The 18,695-nt window shown below is 39.2% G+C and overlaps 1 protein-coding gene across 2 annotated transcripts in view; it reads right to left on the reverse strand.

Annotated features, from left to right (window-relative positions):
- Positions 1-18,695, reverse strand: part of OCRL (OCRL inositol polyphosphate-5-phosphatase) — a 50,825-nt gene that overhangs the window by 24,133 nt on the left and 7,997 nt on the right. For both annotated transcript variants that reach the window (XM_070366553.1, XM_070366552.1), the window contains exons 4-14: positions 18,606-18,644; positions 10,309-10,419; positions 9,760-9,849; positions 8,930-9,050; positions 8,680-8,841; positions 7,273-7,374; positions 6,643-6,757; positions 5,445-5,561; positions 5,151-5,338; positions 3,090-3,201; positions 1,456-1,565 (exon numbers count right to left, since the gene is read on the reverse strand). In XM_070366553.1, coding sequence (XP_070222654.1) covers positions 1,456-1,565; positions 3,090-3,201; positions 5,151-5,338; positions 5,445-5,561; positions 6,643-6,757; positions 7,273-7,374; positions 8,680-8,841; positions 8,930-9,050; positions 9,760-9,849; positions 10,309-10,419; positions 18,606-18,644 — 1,267 coding nt within the window. The remainder of the gene's footprint in view (positions 1-1,455; positions 1,566-3,089; positions 3,202-5,150; positions 5,339-5,444; positions 5,562-6,642; positions 6,758-7,272; positions 7,375-8,679; positions 8,842-8,929; positions 9,051-9,759; positions 9,850-10,308; positions 10,420-18,605; positions 18,645-18,695) is intronic.

Consider the following 18,695-nt stretch of genomic DNA (forward strand, 5'->3'; position numbering starts at 1 on the left):
CAATCCTATACTTCTAGAGTGGGTTGAATCAATGGAGATGGGTTAATAGCAGAGATTTCTTTAAACCTAGACTTTTATGGACAAGTCGAGCTTCTAATAAAGATGAACTAAAAAAATCTAAGCATGCAAGTTTGAACACATAACAGCCTATAAGAATACCAAAGGAAGGGAAAAAGCCTATTCATCATTCTATTAAAATAAGCAACACTACACCTGATCCAGATGGGGACACAAATAAAGTTCATATCAGTAGCTCTTCAGTTGACTCTCAAGTCAGACGAGTGGAAGAAACAAAGCAATGTGCACAGGATCTGTCAGAGTCAGAGTCACTTTTCACTTGCTGAGCAGCTCCCTCCCTCAGAGGACAGAGAGACAGGCTCCTCCCTCCCCACGCTGGCACTCCAAGTCTAAAGAAGCTGATGATGCCCGGGAATTCTCTTTCTTTCAAACTTCTGGGTTCAAACAACTAGGAAACCATAGTGAATGAAGAAACAGTAAGAAGACACACAGCCACCAGGCACATACTGACAGAGGCACTTTACTAGGGGTGATCAGGAAATCAATAGCCCCCCACTAGACAGGATTCTCAGCTTCCCCTGGCAGTCATGCAGGCCAGGATCAGGCACTGGTATTTTTAAAAGTCCTCCAAGAGATTCTAGGGTTTCCCTGGTGGCTCAGTGGTAAACAATCTGCCTGTAATGCAGGGGATGCAGAAGATGCAGGTTTGATCCCTGGGTCGGGAAGATCCCCTGGAGAAGGGAATGGCAAACCATTCCAGTATTCTTACCTGGAGAATCCCATGGATAGAGGAGCCTGGCGGGCTACAATCCATGGGGTTGCAAAGAGTCAGACACAGCCGTACACGTACACACACACACACACACACACACAGGAGAATCTAATGTACACTCAGGATCAAGAATCACTGTGCTGGAAGAACCTTTCATGCTGCTTTGTTTTCACCTCTGGTATCCTGAGTTAAAGAGCTGAAAAAAGAGTTTGGGCAAAGAAGCAGAATAGGGCACTAGGTAAGGAAATAGGGGCAAGATCAGGAAGGCAAAAATCAAATAAGCAGTCTGCTGAGGTGAGAGAATAAGGCGCTACAGGCAGCTCATAAAACTTCAGAGCAGTTCACACCCTCTTAAGGTGAACTCCCTAGAGGAGGAAATGGCAACCTACTCAGTATTCTTTCCTGGGAAACCCCATGGACAGAGGAGCCTGGTGGAGTTGCAAGGAATCCACAACTGGGCAACTGAGCGGAAGCGCAAGCAAGCAAGGTGAGCTCACCTGTGAGTACACAGGAATTAAAAACTCTTCTTTAAGAGCACTGAGCCATTACGTTTTTATCTCTGCTTCTGGCAAAACCCCAAAACTTCCCAGTCCCTCAGCAATTCAGAGGGACAGAAGTAAGATCAGGTTTTAACCTATTCCATAATGAGGTTCTTGTTATTTTACCTGGAATCCCATCGGTCTGTTTTAGAATCATACTTATATGTGGGGATAAACTTGATTTCCCCTTCCATGAAGTCAGCAAAAGCTTTTTTCTGTGTGCGTTGAATATTTAGCTAGAGATAGAAAAATGTATCATATAAGCAAGGTAACACCATCTTAATAGAAGTGATAATCAGGTTGATCAGCTATTTTTCTGTGCATCTAGTTTCTGTATCTTTTGCAATTGTCAGAGTACATAGATAATATTTCTGTGCCTTATGAATTAAATTTTGACATTCCCACAGCATCTAAACTCACCCACAGACAGGATGCTCATATAAGCATGTCACTAATTTTTTATTGCTAATGGTGGTCAGGGTACAATGGAAAAATGAAACCTGAATAATCATAAGTTCCCTGAAGTTAGCATGTTTTTTTTTTTAATTTATTGAAGCATAGCTGATTTACAATGTTTTCTTAATTTCTGCTGTATAGCAAAATGACTCAATTATACATATATTCTTTTTCATATTCTTTTCCATTATGGTTAATAACAGGATATTGAACATAGTTTCCTGTGTTATATTCTAGGATCTTGTTTATCCTATATATAATAGTTTGAGTACAGCTTTTTTAAAAAAAGCACACAAATGTTGACTGGATAATTCCAAAAGCCAAATTCAGTAAGAGTTAGAGATCATTTTGAAAATTATCTTCACTCAAGTATTTTACCAGAATTACATAAGATTCCAATTGTACCCCCTTTGGAGGCAGGACAGAGGAAAAAATGCAAAGAAGTTAGCTAGCCAACTTCAATGTGAAGGTAGACAGGGTGAAGATAGGCTCACTATAAAAACCATTCTACTGCAAAACACCAGAATTCTGACCATATCTGAAGGTTAAAAGCCTCATACTAGGATTTAAAAACATTAAAAAAATAGACATTCAAGTCAATTTGAAACATTTTCTCCCCTCAATAAGAAGCATTCACTTTTAGCAGTAGTATCCATATGCTGAACTAAAAAATTCAAGTCCTGTGCCAGGTTCTGAGGCAAACTGCCAGAAAACTAGGTTCCTCAATATCGTTTTATATAAATGCTACCATATCAATGCTTCCCTGACAAGTTTTAACATCTATAAAACAGCTAGTCTCAACTCCTCCATCAGTTCCCATTAGACCACAGTTTGTGCTATCTGTCCCAGACAAACTTCTCTTCTATGCTCCCCAATCCCCTCATAGGGCCTCCCTCTTTTACCTCCAAGCTGTTGCTGAGCCTGCCAAGTAATCATAGAGCAGCTTACCCTGTTCCATCTGCCAAACCACATCAACATAGCTGAAGGCCTGTTTCCTCCAGGAAGTGTTTTCCAATTAACCCCACCCATTCTCCAACTCATTTATACAAATCTCTGAAATCTCTTCTTGATAAAGACTTAATGAATAAATGTTACATTGACTATTTATCACTAATATTATCTCCCCTCCTCCCATCCAAGTACTTCATAAAAACCTTGTGTGTATTCACTGCTTCACTATCACAATGTTTTCCTAAGACAATGAGACCTTTCCATCTACTTCTAGATTAAGACACACTTCCCATGGGGCTTAACAATTTTATCTGCTATGTAAGAAAGTACCTATAAGATAAAATTTTACTTACCTGGTCAAATTTCAAGAGTCTCTGAAGGTCATTCTTGTTAATAAGACTCTTCACTTCACTGGCATCAGGCATGCAAAGCCTGTAGTTCAAATCTCCCAACCAGATGACGACACTGAGGATCAAAAAATATATGAGTAAGAGTAGCAGTAATTAGCATAAAAGTCAATGAGAGGAGAATGCAGAGAAGGAAAATGGGTAGATTACTGATAACATTCATTTATCACTATGTGACAAGGGGTTTGAGCGCTAACTATCCTTTGGGGATGAGTACTATCAACGCCTGAGAGGGACAAGGGGATGAGAAAAGAGGTGGGAGGACGGACACTGCACGCATGAGGAACAAAGATGGAGAAATATGGGGTGTGTGTGGGACTCGGGAGCCAAGGAGTTAACTGCCTCAGAGAAGCATGTAGTTTATTTGCTGGACTAGCTTCAAAATTTCACCTGGCTGCTTGCCAGGTCTCTAGGGGAAGAGAATCTGAACATTTTCTACCTCTCCAAGCTCTGATGTTCTACTGGCTCTCCACGAGGGTCTGCACAGTCTGAATGACACCTCTCTCAGGCAGGGCCCACTAGCGAACAGAGGTTCAGGGCTTTCTGCTGTCACCAGTCTATCTACCCCTGCCCGGGAACCACAGTCCAAGTCCCAGGAAGAAAGGAGACTGGCAGCCCACAGGCTCCCAATCACAGCAACAGACCCCCAGGTGTGCTTAGAGCCCCACAGGGGAGACCCTGAAATGACTGCACCAAAACGGGCTATTTCAAATTCTGAATGGGTCTCCTTGCCAATCTTTGATGCAACATGAAATTTAAGGAATCCCAGGTAAATAAATTTATGGAATTTCAGGTCAATTTTATGACCACTGATGTCAAGGCCTTGCTTTACCACTGTGAAGCAGAATTCCATATGATCCTAAATGTTGAGACAATATGGAACAGGCCAACATCACTATCTTGCCCTACTCTTTCCTCAATTACCCCACTCTCTATTGATTCTAATAGCCCTCAAATTATCTTTTGTTTTCCTGCTAATTCCTATCTCAAACCACTTATTCCAAGTCTCATCACCCTCTCAGAATTCCAATTACTAGTGTTAATTTCCTTACAGCTATTTTCTACTAACAATCCATTCCTCAACTGATTTTTGTTTCTGTTCTTATTAAGTTTCATTATTCACTAACCTTTCATATTAACCACTGGTGTCTTTAAATCACCATGGCCCCTTTTCTGAATGATTCACAGTCAGTGAAAAGAATCATGTAGATCTATGTTTACTGGCTTGGAAAATAATTCACAAAAAATAGGATAATACAGTCCTATATAATGAGTATGTGTGTGCATGTGCATAGATAAAAGTCTAGAACAGCACTATTCAGAAGAAATAGGACACACATTACAAATGTAATTTAAAATTTTTTAGTAGCTAAATAAAAGAAACAAGTGAAAATAACTTTAACAACAAATTCCATTCAACTCAATATATCCAAACTTTTGTCATTTCAACATGTAATCAATATTTAAAAAATTGAGATAGTTTACATTTTTCCCCATAATTTCAGTGCATAGTCTATGCTCACCACACACCTCAGTTTGGACTAGTTACTTTCAAGTGCCCAATAGCCACCTATGGCTACTGGACTGCCATACTGGACAGCAGAGATCTAGAAGGATACACACTGAATTGTCCACAATGGTTTTCTCTGGAGGGAGGGACTGGCTGGGGAAAGCAGAGATAAGAAATGATGGGTTTTTTCCTTTCACCTTTTATTATATTTATAATACATATTTCTATTTTATAATAAAAAATAATGAAAACTGATTACAACTGACAGATCCCCTCTACCACTACTCAGATGTCCACTGATAGAACTAACCTTTCCTCTGATAGCAAATCTAATTTCTCTGACTCATTGCATCTGCTAGTTCTCAAAACCTTCCTCTTCTTTGTGAATCCAATCCCAAAACAGAATCTCTCACTCTGCACATTTCTATAGTTTCTCATCATGGTTAGTCTCTTCTCAGCTCTGCTACTCAAAGGCTAAAGAAGACTTAACCACTCACTCATGTTTCATGATGTTCAGCTGTGGGAGGGTCTGATTTGGGACCACAAAACTCATTCGTGCGCAGATGTCCTTATAATCTTGATTCCTTCTCTCAAACTCTTCCACGTGGGCAGCCAGGTGGGAATTGACAATGCAAAAGGTAGTGTTGTGAAATACAAACCTCACAGCTACCCCACCTTTGTTTCCCTGTTAGCAAGAGTAATTATTCACAGTTAGTACAAAAGACACAATGAGCACCTGAACTTCATATGGACATGAAATCATAATCAAGCTCAACTCCAAAGTAACTCACCATCTTTCCCATGATTCCAGTTCCAACAGTTTCTGTAGCAACATCACGGATATATCGCAACTGATCCTTTCTGGCAAATATCAGGAGCATCATCCCAACAAGGCGGACTAGTTGAACCTTTAAGTTCCAGGGAATTAGAAGAGGTTTGTGTTAATACCACTCTTTGCACATCTCTAACTTCCCACAAGTAATTTTCCACCAAGAAGATATAATCATGCCTCAATTTGAATCTAAATCCTCTAATTTCCCAATGGACCTCATAAAGAGGAAACAAATTTTTCCAGGAAAGTGCTAATCTGGCTCTGACCAGTAAAAGTCTTCAGGGACAACGAGTACCCTCAGCTCTACATTCATTATTTTAATCACATTTTAGCCTACCATGAGTAAGCAGTATTAAAAAGTTGAATAATAAAGACAAAGCCTCTATCCCAGCTTGTTCTTTTTGCCTCTCCTTCCTAGTTTCTGATTTACAATTTCCTAATAAAATGTGTAACAATCCTATTGACTTCTTTGTGAACTAGAAATATGTCTGAAATATGTATTAGTCTATATGAGAGGAATAACATCTTCAGCAGTCTTATCACCTGCATCAGGTGTAAGAAGGTGCAGATGAAAATTACTCAGACAGATGACTCCTTTTGAAGGGCTTGGTATGGTAGCTGCATAATTAAAATAACTCTTTTGGTAGCCTCTACTATTTGCCTTCTAAAGACCAACAAATTGGGTCACCTTGCTAAAGTCAACTCTACTCTTGACTTACAACCAAGTTTTAAACTCATTTAAATTCCACAACACTCCTGTTTTTACTCCAATTCCAAAGCTTACCCCATGCACCCACATGCTTCAAACTGCTTTTCTGTAAAGCATCCAGTTCTGACCATGTAAGCAAACAATTTCAATCTTAAAATCTTATTGCAAAAAGTCACTTATATGTCATTTGAGTTAATTATTGCTAACAGTACAGTAAAATTCTTCCTTTCTCTTAAAACTTAGCCAAGCAATGAAACTATAGAATCGAGAAGCTTAGGGAATTTTTTTTCTAGGAAATAGGAATGAAAAGCATTAGTCTGCCCTATCCGGTATTACACATGGGGAAGAATTCAATTAATCCATTCTTTTGGAACAAGCTATAAACAGAGTAACTTCCAGTGAGTGCTATTTAGTCATATACTAAAAAAGATAATTAAATGCGGCTTACTTTCTTATACTTGGCTTTGGAATGCAAACTCCTCTCTACCGCCAAGGACCACTCTTGTTCTTTCACAGATTCAAAGTAGAAAAAGGCTTCTGTGCTCAAGTCCAGCTCTTGGAATCTGAGAAAACAAGAGGATGTGAGATCCACATCCCATAATTATCTCTGACTACCTCCTGTCCCATTTTCTGAGACATTAGGTGAAAAAAGGAATGTGGGAGAGAGGAATTTTAGAGAACTGCTCTATTGATTCAAGTGATCAGTAAGGACAAGTAGTTTTCTTTTCAAAAGACTCCCCCACAAGTATATGCATAGGCCAAGCAAAACACAAAAAAACTTCCATAAGGGATAACAGAGCTTTGCTTATATATCCTAGGAATAGTCACTATTAGAATTAACCTCAGATCTCAGTTTCTATGAAGAATATAGTTTTCTAGGGGTTTTAAGAGGACTAGATGCTTCCTCACAGCATTTTAGATATCTCTTCCTTTATGATCTCACAAATTTGACCCACAAGTTAGCTCTCATACATAGTCTACAGCAGGTTTTTACAAACAGTGGGGAAAAAAGGGCAAAATGTCACATAAAGTAACACCAAACATATAGCCAAAATGAAATTCCAGACATGTATTTTACCCAATGCAGTAGATATCAGGAGGATTCAGATCACAGTTCAGCCAAGGTTCTAACCCACTATCTGGAGACTGGCCATTCACGTTCCACGTTCCAACAAAAAATCTAATACATAATACCAAAAAATAATTTAGAAACAAAGGTAAAGTGTGAACTAAAGAAAGTTCTCTCATTATTTCTATACAAGTGTATATTCACAATAAGCCAGTGCAATTTCTCAAGCTGCTTTGCCACACATACCAAAAAACCCTTCTTGCCTGTAGAATGCAAAGGCAGTGGGCTTATTCTCTCTAAATTTCACATCAGGTAAACCTACAGAAAGGAATCAAGTTTCTATTTAAAAAACACAAATTTAATGGCTCTACCACATATCCTTCCTCTTACATTCCATCCAAACATATTTGAAGGGAGAGCTTCTGGATGGGAAAGAGGTATCTTCACTCTGTAAGGATGTCTAATATGGATAACTGTTCCATAAGGAACCATAGTTAAATCCAAAAACTCACTTCTTGAAGGATTACAAGGACATCTGTGGAGGAAATTCTGTTGAGACAGATATAGTATTAAGGGGGAAAGCAGAAGGGAAAACTCATGACTGTCTTAACTGTTTACATACAAATATAAGCATCCTGGGGAATCTGAAGAACTGGAGGCTTCAGCACAGGGATATAGTCATGACTGAATTAGAATAAATGAGGCATAATGGGATAGCAGATGGGTCTGGAATCTTGGACTAAAAGGGTACATGCTGTTCGCAAATAACAAAGAAAAGTGTTGCTGCTCTGCACATCGAGATACACGGCATACTACACCACTCCACACGCCACACACAGTGAATCCAAAAAAGAGGATATCAACAAGTAAAAATGAAATGAAAAATCTAATAGAGGAAAGAATTCAAGATAGGCCTCCCAATCAAGAGGATTGGGTGAAACTTCCTTTAGTTAACTTAGCAAAGTAGGAAAATGAAAATTAAGGGCTAGCAGCAACAGTGGACTTAAACTGCCGATACTGGCAAGAAGAAATTGGGCAGGTCAGACAGATAAACACACCTGCTTATGGAGTGTGCTAGGAGACAATTCTCTAGTACATGTGAGCTTGACTTCGTTCTCTAAGAGTGGATAGTATTAGTAGATGTGGTATCATTTAGTAATATACCACATGATTTATAATCTAAATCATTTGGATTTAGAAAATCCAAGGGAAATTGTAGCATTTGCATTATTGTGGATATGTAGGTTACTGACCACATAAAGACAGGCGCTTGAATCAGCTCACCATTCTTTTTTATTATGCTTTTATTCTGAAATAAGCTAATTACACTAATATCTTAAATACCAAAAGAACATTTTTTGCTATACCATCTAATGTAACTAATGTTTCACCTCCGTAAGTAGGAGAGAGACTAACCTGAAAGTCTGAATGTTGACATATTCTTTTTCTCGCTTTGCCAGGATGTGTTTGATGAGACCCTCCCGCTGTCCAGACTGGGTGTTTGGTACAAAGAGCTTCCGCATGGTGTTGGTCACTTTGGGGGGTTCCTTATTAGAAGCTTCTTTTTCACGTGAAAGCCTAGTGAATAAATGAGCAATTCAGAAGTGAAACTGCCTTCACCAGGGAAGTCTCACACATGGGAAATCTGTTTCAACACAGGACTTACATTCTATTCACTGAAGAGGGTGGGGGTGGAGGTTCCCGGTGAACCCCTATAGGCTGATTCTGCAAATTGATTTTCTTGTCCAAATTCATAGATGAAAAATTATCCTCAAATCCAAGAAGCCCTGAAGGATGCAAAACCCAGAGTCAAAGCGGGGGAAGATAACATCCAACTTGTTCGGGATAGATAGGACTTTGCTTTGGTCAGCGGTTTTGATCTGACCCCTATTTGCTCAGCGGCGTTACCAAACAGAAAGGTATACGAACAGTGATAACATAGATAGGGGAAGAAGCACATCTGTCCCTGAACCACTGACACATTAACTAGAATGATAAACATAACTAGTAAGTTACATTAACTTGGAACATGACTAAAAGAGCGAGTATTTATAGAAGACTTTTAACACAATGCCTGGTTGATAATTAGGGATTATATCACTATCTCACTTAATCGTCACAAAGACCTCATGAGATAGGTGCTATTAAAAAATCTTCCTAAGTTACAGAAAAAGAAACAGAAGCTCAGAGATGTCAAAGTAACTTGACCAAGGTCATATAACTATGAAGTCAGAGAGCTGTGATTCAAACCCAGGCAGTCTGCCCCTGGAGTCTGCATTTTTTATACCTCTGCTAAGCTGGCTCCAAAAGAGCTAACATGCCATAGAAAGTAACAGGACTGAACATGAGGTGGTGAGTACAGACTCCAAAACCACTCCATAGGAGAAGGTATCTGACATTGACATTACTCCATACTATCTTATCTGCCCAGATAAAATCTACTGACTCTGCAATCATCATAGTGACCAGGGGAAAAAAAAAGAATCTTTTCAGTACCTGAAAAAACAGAAGAGTTGTCCTTAGTGTCTAATTTCTGGTACCAGCTGGATGACTCCTTTTGGTCTGGAACAAGAAGCTGTGACTGAGCTGGAGAGATAGGGGTCATAGAGTGGAACAACCATTCCATTGAATGGAACTTACCATAACCAAAAGAGGAGCCTGGTAGGCTACAGTCCATGGGGTTGCAAAAGTCGGGCACGACTTAGCAACTAAACCACCACCACCACCAAAGGCCATTCACTTAGCACCATTCCTGAACACAAAGGAAGAGACTAAGAAAATGAGAGCAGCTCTGGGACCATCTGGGGCTGGAGGAGGATTACTGTCTGCAGTAAGCTGGCCATGGCAAGAAACAGAAGATTCTGGAAATTGACTCAGGGTCCTTAAAGCTGAGTAGACTTACCCTAATCTATCCCTGGGGTCATTCCTGAACAACAAAAAAAATCACCTATCAAGGCTCCATGAGCAAGGTACTCTGCTAACGCCACGTGTCTCTGTATGCATGTCCCAGACAAATAGAAAGAAAACTGCTGAGGTTTGAGTTACCTTCCTGAGCAGCAAGGACCTCTGAGACGAACTTCACACAGTGATCCTCATCAGGGATTTCAAAGCGTCTCTCTCTGGTCCAGTCCCCTTGAATCCTAATTTTGCAGCCACCTAAAAAGAACAGAAATCCATATACATATAATGTTTTCTTGGGATCATATTTTCAACTTACCAATTTAATAGAAGAAGATCCAGATAGCAAACATTCCAGACCTCTAATGTATGAAGCATACCTATAAGATCAAGGGATTCGTTGTGGTGGTGGTATTGGGGGTGATGCAGAGAAAAATTTAATGTAGGCTAATGAACTGTGTAAATGAGCAGCCTAATATAGTGACATGATGTATAATAAAATCATAGTTTCCTACATTCTAATATGTTGTTCATATGTCACTGTAGGAACCTTCAAATTCTAGCAAAAGATCGATTCCCCAACCACCCCCCTCATACCTCCTAGCTGGAAATTCCTACCACTTCAAATCCAAATCACATAATACGAATCTCTGAAGTGTGAAGGGAAAAACGGAAATAGGATGGTTTGTTCCTTAGGTACAGACTGTACTCAGGCAACTGAATTTATAAGCTAAGTAAAAAAGAAAAGCATAATGGGATCGGCTTGAATTATTCTGCAAAGAAGCATCTATACCTCATTTACCTCCAGTAAAAAATCTATGTCTTGAAAAAACTCACAAAAATAATATAATGACCCATGTCCACGAGTGTTCTGGTTCAAGTATAGCCAATTGGAAAACAGTGTAATTAGACGCAAAGTTACCTAGGACTTCAGTTTCTTATGTATATAACATACTGTCTCCCCTTTTCTAAAGCCTTACATTTACCATCTGTATCAACTCTCTGGCTATGGTGATCCAGGAAACCCATGTCCTTGTTTATATTCTTATTTTAACTGATTTATTACACATACTGCTTTCTCATGGCCCTGGAAACTATAAGCTCTTTGAGGGCAAGAGACAGGTTGCACATAAGGGTTACCCAACATAACACTCTCAATGGTTTCCCGGGGTTGTCTGGGACAGAGGGGCTTCTCAGGACTCAAGACTTCTAAAGGTAAGACCAGGAAAGCCCCAGGAAAACTGGGTTCATGAGTTACTTTACTGATAATAATGACATCAGACTTCACAGACAGAAGGCATTTAATGACTATAGAACTGGACTCTTTCACACTTGTAAATAACAGAGATGAGAAAATGAAATGAAAATCATAGTGTCTTATGGTAGAAATCCACTTCTGAACCTTTGACTCTCTCTTTCTTTGCATTTCTTTACGTTTCTATCTACACGGATTTAGTGACCAGAAGAAAGAGAAAAACATAGAGGATAAAAATGGGGGAAAAAAGCACGCAAGAGGACCAGCAATAAGAAAATTAATGAGGCTGCCACTGTAAGGAGAAAAAAAAGGGCATGAATAAGGACTTTCAATTAGAACTGCTTTCAAGATACAGGGAAAACCTCCTTCAGGACACAAATAGTCCTCTCTTTCTCTGATAATTTATATTAAAAGTAGAAAAAAAAACTTAAAAAGAGCAGCTTGTATCGGATAGAAACTTAGAACAGGAACATGTGTTCTCTCTGTTCCAGGATCTTGAAAGATACATTTTAGCAAGTATAAAAAAATAAACTGACCCATTTAACAGAAGATTCCAGAAACTGCTTACAAAACAAAAAACACTAGATGCTCTCTCACCATGTTGCATGGGAAAGAGAACAAATGACCCCCTCCACCCAACCGTCCACTCTCTTCCCTGCCAGCCCTTCTGGCCTCTGAGATCAGCTAACACTCCTCTTTCCTCAACTTCTCTGAATACTCTCTGAATCTCTCAGTAGTTCTCAACTCAGGGAGCATCAGAATTACCAGAGGCACTTTCAGGAAATACTGACACTTGGGCCCCACCCCAGGCCAAGAAAACAGAATTTCTGGGGGTGAAGCCCACTGGCAGTTTCTAAAAACACTCCCCCAGGTGATCTAGCGCATCCAGAAAACCAGAGTCACCTGCAAACTGGCCAGCCCCTGAGAGTAGCTCCCCCACAGCCCTCCAGAGTAGAGGCTATTTATAGTCTCTCACATACTATGTAATTTAAGACTGGTGTCCTTATTTGTCCTAATGCCATCTCCAGACCATTCCCTCTCCTCCTCCCTCAGGAAAAATCCCTTCTCCTTTGAGACTCACCCACTGGACTATGCCAGTGCTTTCCCTTCCCTCCTCCATGAGATCATGCACCAACCTCCCAGAAACTTCTGAATCCAGGCCTGATTCATAAGACTTCCTCTCCACTCACACTTTTGCTTTAATTTTGCATCCCTTCAAAATTAGCACTGAAAACTCAGTCAACACCTTCAACTTCCTCATCCAACGACCTTGCCCCTCCACCTCAGCCACCTATTCCCTCAGTCTTACTGGGACTACTCAGTTATACCCTGGATCTTTTGTCACAGAAACACCATCACCTCATAAATCTTTAATTCAAACACCTACTCTGAACTCCTTGCCACTTACCTGCTCTTAGGGGAACCTCTGACACACTGATCCCTTCACTTTCTCAGTATTCATTCACTCTCTCTTGCTTTCACTACCCTCCCCCACCTTTCTTTGTGAGGGCATTAACCCTGCAACTGTGCTTAAGGAATTTTCCCAGCAAGAATACTGGAATAGGTTGCCATTTCCTCTTCCAGTAGATTTTCCCAACCCCAGGATTGAACTCATGTCTCTTGAAGCTCCTGTATTGGCAGGCAGATTCTTTACTACTGAGCCACCAGGAAGCCCTTCGCTTTCCTTTTTGTCAAACAGAAGCCATCATTTCACTCTGCTGCAAAAACCCAGAACTGCCTTACCACTCACTCTGTTCTGGCTAATGCCTACCTGGCTAACTCTCAACACTCAGAAATCCAACTAACTGCGTTCTCTGTACTTATATCTGAGGGAATAAAACCAGATACACAAGCACACACACACCCCATTATAAATTGACTGCTAACCTCAACAGGGCCCTGTATGATAGGAATCAGTCTAAGTTTCCATAGTCAACTTGTCTCCAACTACTATCTGGAAAAACAATTCACAACTTCACATTTATCATCAGTCTTTGAATCCCACTCTTCCCAAGCAGATTGCTTTACCTTATACTTCAAAGGAAATGGAAGCCATCATATCCTACCTGTATCTCTATTCATCTTCTCCTTTCCCTTCTGGTACAAGGAAGAAGATCAGAGGAATTACAACCCCTTGGGTTCTCTCAGGAATCTTACCCTTGCAATTATTCTCTAGACACCTCCCCTCAGTATCTTCAACCTCTCCCTCACATAGTCTCCTTCTTATCAGCATTTAAATAAATCATGTTCTAAATTCTCCTTATTTAAAACAAAAAACCTTCCTGGACCCCATATCCCACTCCAACTCCAGTTCATCTCTACATTCCCCTCTGCAGTCAAGCTTTGAATGACACATAGTTAAGTTACTACTTGCTCACCTTTCGTTTCTCTCTTTAATCCATTCCAGTGTGACTTTGGCTCCCATTACCCCTCTGGAATTGCTTTGTTAAGGTCACCAATAATCTCCATATTGCTAAATTCAATGGATATTCTTCAGTCATATTATCAGATCTATCAGCAGAAATCAACAGTTGATCCCTCCTTGAAATAGTCTCTTTAAAAGGCTTCTATGACACCATACTCATCTAGTTTCTCTCTCTCTTTGGTCACTAATTTTTAGTGCCCTTTGAAGTATCTTCTCCTCTACCCAAACTTGAAAAAGTAGAGTGAGTTCAATCCTAAATCTTTGTCCTCACTCTGTATCAGCACTGCCCAATAGGACTTTCTGTGATGATGGACATGCTGTAATAACTACACTGTGCAATATGGTAAACAATGACCCATGTGGCTAATGAGTACTTGAAATGTGACTAGTGCAACTGAGGAATTGATTTTCTAATTTTGTTCTAATTAATTTAAATAGGCACATATGACTAGTGCCTACTATAACTGATAGCACAGCTATACAATGCAATCACATAATCTCTTATGGTTTCAAACACCCTCTTTGTGCTAGTGACCCAGACCTTACTTCTGAGCTTCAGATGCATACATTCAACTGCCAATTTATCATCTACACTTAAATGTCTCAAAGAAATTTCAAAGTAAACATGGCTAAAGCCCCAGGAAAACTCATTCCTCTTGCAATGTTCTTATTTCTGCAAATGGTACCACCAACCACATTCATGCCAGAAACCTAGGATTCATCCTTGACAACTTCTCTTCAGCTTATCCCCTATCCCCACACCAGCCTCTGTTGATTTACTCTTCAAAATAATTTATCATATCTGTCTAGTTCTCTCCATTCTTACTGCCACCATACCCTCTAGCACTCTAGCTTAAACTGAAAGAGCCTCCTGGCAACCCAACACGGGCATAAAATCCTTCATATTCTTTCAATTTTTAAACTCTAAAAATCCAGATTCCTCATCATGGCTTACAAGATTCTACTGGATCTGGTCCTAGCCTGGCCTACCTTAGTGCCTGAGACTTATTTCAGGCATGCTGGCCTTCTTGCATTTCAAAGAAAGTATCAAGCTACTTCCCAATTTGGGGCCTATACCCATGACGTTCCTTTTACCTGGAATCTTCTCTTGCCCATTTTCACCTCTTACTTATCCCCTCTGGTCTCAACTTAAAAGTCACTTCTTCAAAGAGGCCTTCCCTAAGGACCTTGACTAATTTAGTCTTATCAATTCTCTCTATTTCTCCCTGATAGTATTTATCAAAACTGCAACTATGAGGACTTCCCTGGCGGTCCAGTGGTTAGGACTCCAGGGTTCTGCTGCAGAGGGCCTGGGTTCAATCCTGAGTTGGGGAACTAAGATCCCACAAGCTGTGGGTGATGAAGCCAAAGAAAACAGAACAACAACAACAACCCTGCAACTATGTAACCATACATTATCAGTTTAAAAGCTGTTTCTTTTTTTTTTTAAGCTGTTTCTTAAAAATAATAATAAATAAAAAAATAAAAGCTGTTTCTTGCACTAAGTTTCATGAAGTACCATGCCTATGCTGCTTTTCCCTGTATCCCTAGAGCATAGTGCGTGGCACATAAGAGGTATTCATCAACTTATGGAAAAGATTAACGGATTATAGCCATCAATGTGACACTAGTACCAAATAGCACAGAAGCAAGAACCAAAGCAGAAGCAGCAACCTTATCTATGTTATTTTCTACCAACTGTGCAGCACTTAGAATATTGCCTGGCAAATAGAAGGCACTCTACAAATATTTGTTGAAGAATGAATAAAAGAGGGCTCAGTATTAAGGAATTAGTATCATACTGTCCATCAATAGGTCAAATAAGGAAGAACAATAGAATCATCTCTATACATACTAAAAAGACATTTGATAAAATTTAATATGTATTCATCATTTTAAAAACACAAAGGACTTCCCTGGTGGTCCAGTTGTTGAGACTCCGTGCTTCCACTGCAGGGGGCGTGGGTTCAATCCCCGGTTGGGGATCTAGAATCCCACATGCCCATATGCCATGGCCAAAAAAATTAAATAAACTCATACAAATGTGAAATATATGCAGTTTCTTAATATTTTGTAAAATAAAACTATAAAATCAATAAGCAATAATGTCCTCAACAGTGAAGCACCACTTGAGGCATTCTCACTGGAATCAGGAGCTAAACATAAAATGTCATCATCATCATCATCATCATTTAACGTTGACCTCCAAATTCTTGTTGGTGTAATGAGATAGGAATCAAAACTAATAGCTACTGCTGCTGCTGCTAAGTCGCTTCAGTTGTGTCCGACTCTGTGCGAGCCCATAGACGGCAGCCCACCAGGCTCCCCCGTCCCTGGGATTCTCCAGGCAAGAACACTGGAGTGGGTTGCCATTTCCTTCTCCATTGCATGAAAGTGAAAAGTGAAAGTGAATTCTCTTGGTCAGGTCCGACTCTTTGTGACCCCATGGACTAGCCTACCAGGCTCCTCTGTCCATGGGATTTCCCAGGCAAGAGTACTGGAGTGGGTTGCCATTGCCTTCTCCAGGTATAGCTACTAGAAAGACACAAAACTATTATTTGCAGATGACTAGGGCTATCAAAACCAAAAAAGAAAATAAAAGGCTCCCCCAAAATAAAATTCTGTAAAGTGGCTGGATAAAAGATAAATATCTAAAAGTCAACAGCTGCTCTGTATACTAGTGGTAAGCAACAGAAGAGAAAAAGCTTCCCCCAAAAAAAGTTCCACTGACAATAGCAGCAAAAAAATCCATCAAAAAATATTTAACCTACAAATATTTGCTATCTATGAAGAAACCACAATATGTTACTGAGAGATATAAACAGAACCTCGGTAAGTAAAAAGAGATATACCATGTTCCTTGACAGTGACTTAATTTTACAAAGGAGTTAAATTAACAAAATTTGGTGCATATCTATGGTGAAATGTTAGCCATTAAAAATCATATTTTTAAACTATTTTAAATGATATGAGAAAGGTCACAATATCTGTTAAATGAAAATGCAGGATAAAAACTATATATTAGGATTCCAATTATGTAAAAATATAAGTAAAGGACTGGAAGGAGATACATAAAAATGTTAATTACAGTGGTGATCTCTAGGTCACAGGAGTGTAATTTTAATTTATACTTTAAACTTTCCTGAACTTTACAAATTGTACATAATGAAGGATGTATTATCTCTATAATCAGAAAAAATATTTTAAAATGTTTAATACCAACATCCAGACAGTGTGAAAAAACAAAGTTTCAGTTAAATCAGCCTTGCTTAACAAACCCAAGGTCTTCTCCAGCAACATATTTTATGCTCTAAAGGTTTATATGTGAAGCCTAAGGATCAAGACAAAATCTAGTTTCAGTACAAATGTTAATAAATAGGCAGAAATGAAGCATTTTATTCAAGTGGTTACTTAACTCCTTCCCATATAATCTAGTAACTTAAACTCTGGACACAGCAACACATGGTTAATTTCCATGTAGGAGAGGCTAACTAAACCAACGCCATAAATTAGGTGTTTGTAAGAGAAAAGGCAAAGCTCAGTTTAACATTTCAGCTATGGAAATACCTATTTCCATACTAAGAATAGGACATTTAGGTATCTAATTTCAGAAGATTTCAGCACCAATGTGAGTCACTGCTGAACAAACTTTGCTCACATTGTGCTTTATTAGTATTGCTCTTGCCTTCTCCTTTTTAAGTACAGTAAGACATAGGTATTAGGTTATTTGCTCTCCTGGATATCTGCAGTAGAAGCTAGAAGTTGGATGTGCTTAGCCTTTTAGGATCAGCCCTTAAGACTTCCAAAATTTATGACCAAAGGAAAGAATAATAAAATCCAAATCAGAAGAAGTACCTAAACTGTGTAATACAAAACAATAGTGCCAAGGACGGGGACTATGTCTAAGCAAAATTATGTATGAACTGATAGCCCCAAGCTAAGGGCCAAGTCCCAGGCATCCAAGGACTCAACCAAGAGATAAAGCACCCCATTTGATTTGGATTCGTGTCGTCACATACTTTTTCCCATGGCAACCACAGAGTAGATACAGTAGCATTCAAGTGCCCATTTTTCCCTCCCCATGTTAACAAAGCACAATTTTAGATGATAAATGGAGAACAGCTTGCACAGAAAGTCTAAGATGATTTGTTTCAGACAGATAAAAAATGCGAGAATGGAAACAGTGAGAAGGAAGACCGTGTTCTCTCTGATAAAGAAATGCCTTGAGAAGACGGTCTTAAATAAAAGACCAAAATTATTTTAAGGAAAAAAAAGATTTCCCTGGTACAAAAGGGACTCTGTAGCCTCCCAAATAATATAATAAACTAAGGAAAACATTATGATTTAACATGTAAAAATCAAAAGTAGGTAGGAGAAAAAAGCTTAAAACATATCAGTAGTTAAAAAAACCTCATAAACCTTTTGTGCCTTAAACACTCTATGACCCTTCCTACAATTTCCTACTCCACAGGAATGACTTAACTGATAGCAACAAAAAACTAGTATCTCAAAGAAGTTCAGCATCAGAAAAGCAGATCATGTTTTCAACTTTTTAAAGACTCTTGCCAGCCACCTGCTTTTTCTTAAGCTTAGGCTAAGTGTTTTGGGGAGGCAATACTAATTTGTATGGCTGCATTATGAAAATAGAGAATACAGGATAAAATGGTAAGATAAAAGTTGTGCAAAAAAGGTGTCTTACATACAGTGGGTCTTCAAGTACATATTTGTTGAATGAAAATCAACTCCATTCAGAAAGATACTTACTGTTTGAAGCTATGTCAATTAAAAGAGTTTCTTCCGCTTCTAAAGGAAAAGAAGAATAGGATCAGGGAAGAGAAAACCATTCATTATAAC

This window comes from Bos mutus, chromosome X (assembly GCF_027580195.1).
Source record: "Bos mutus isolate GX-2022 chromosome X, NWIPB_WYAK_1.1, whole genome shotgun sequence".
Lineage (NCBI taxonomy): Eukaryota > Metazoa > Chordata > Mammalia > Artiodactyla > Bovidae > Bos > Bos mutus.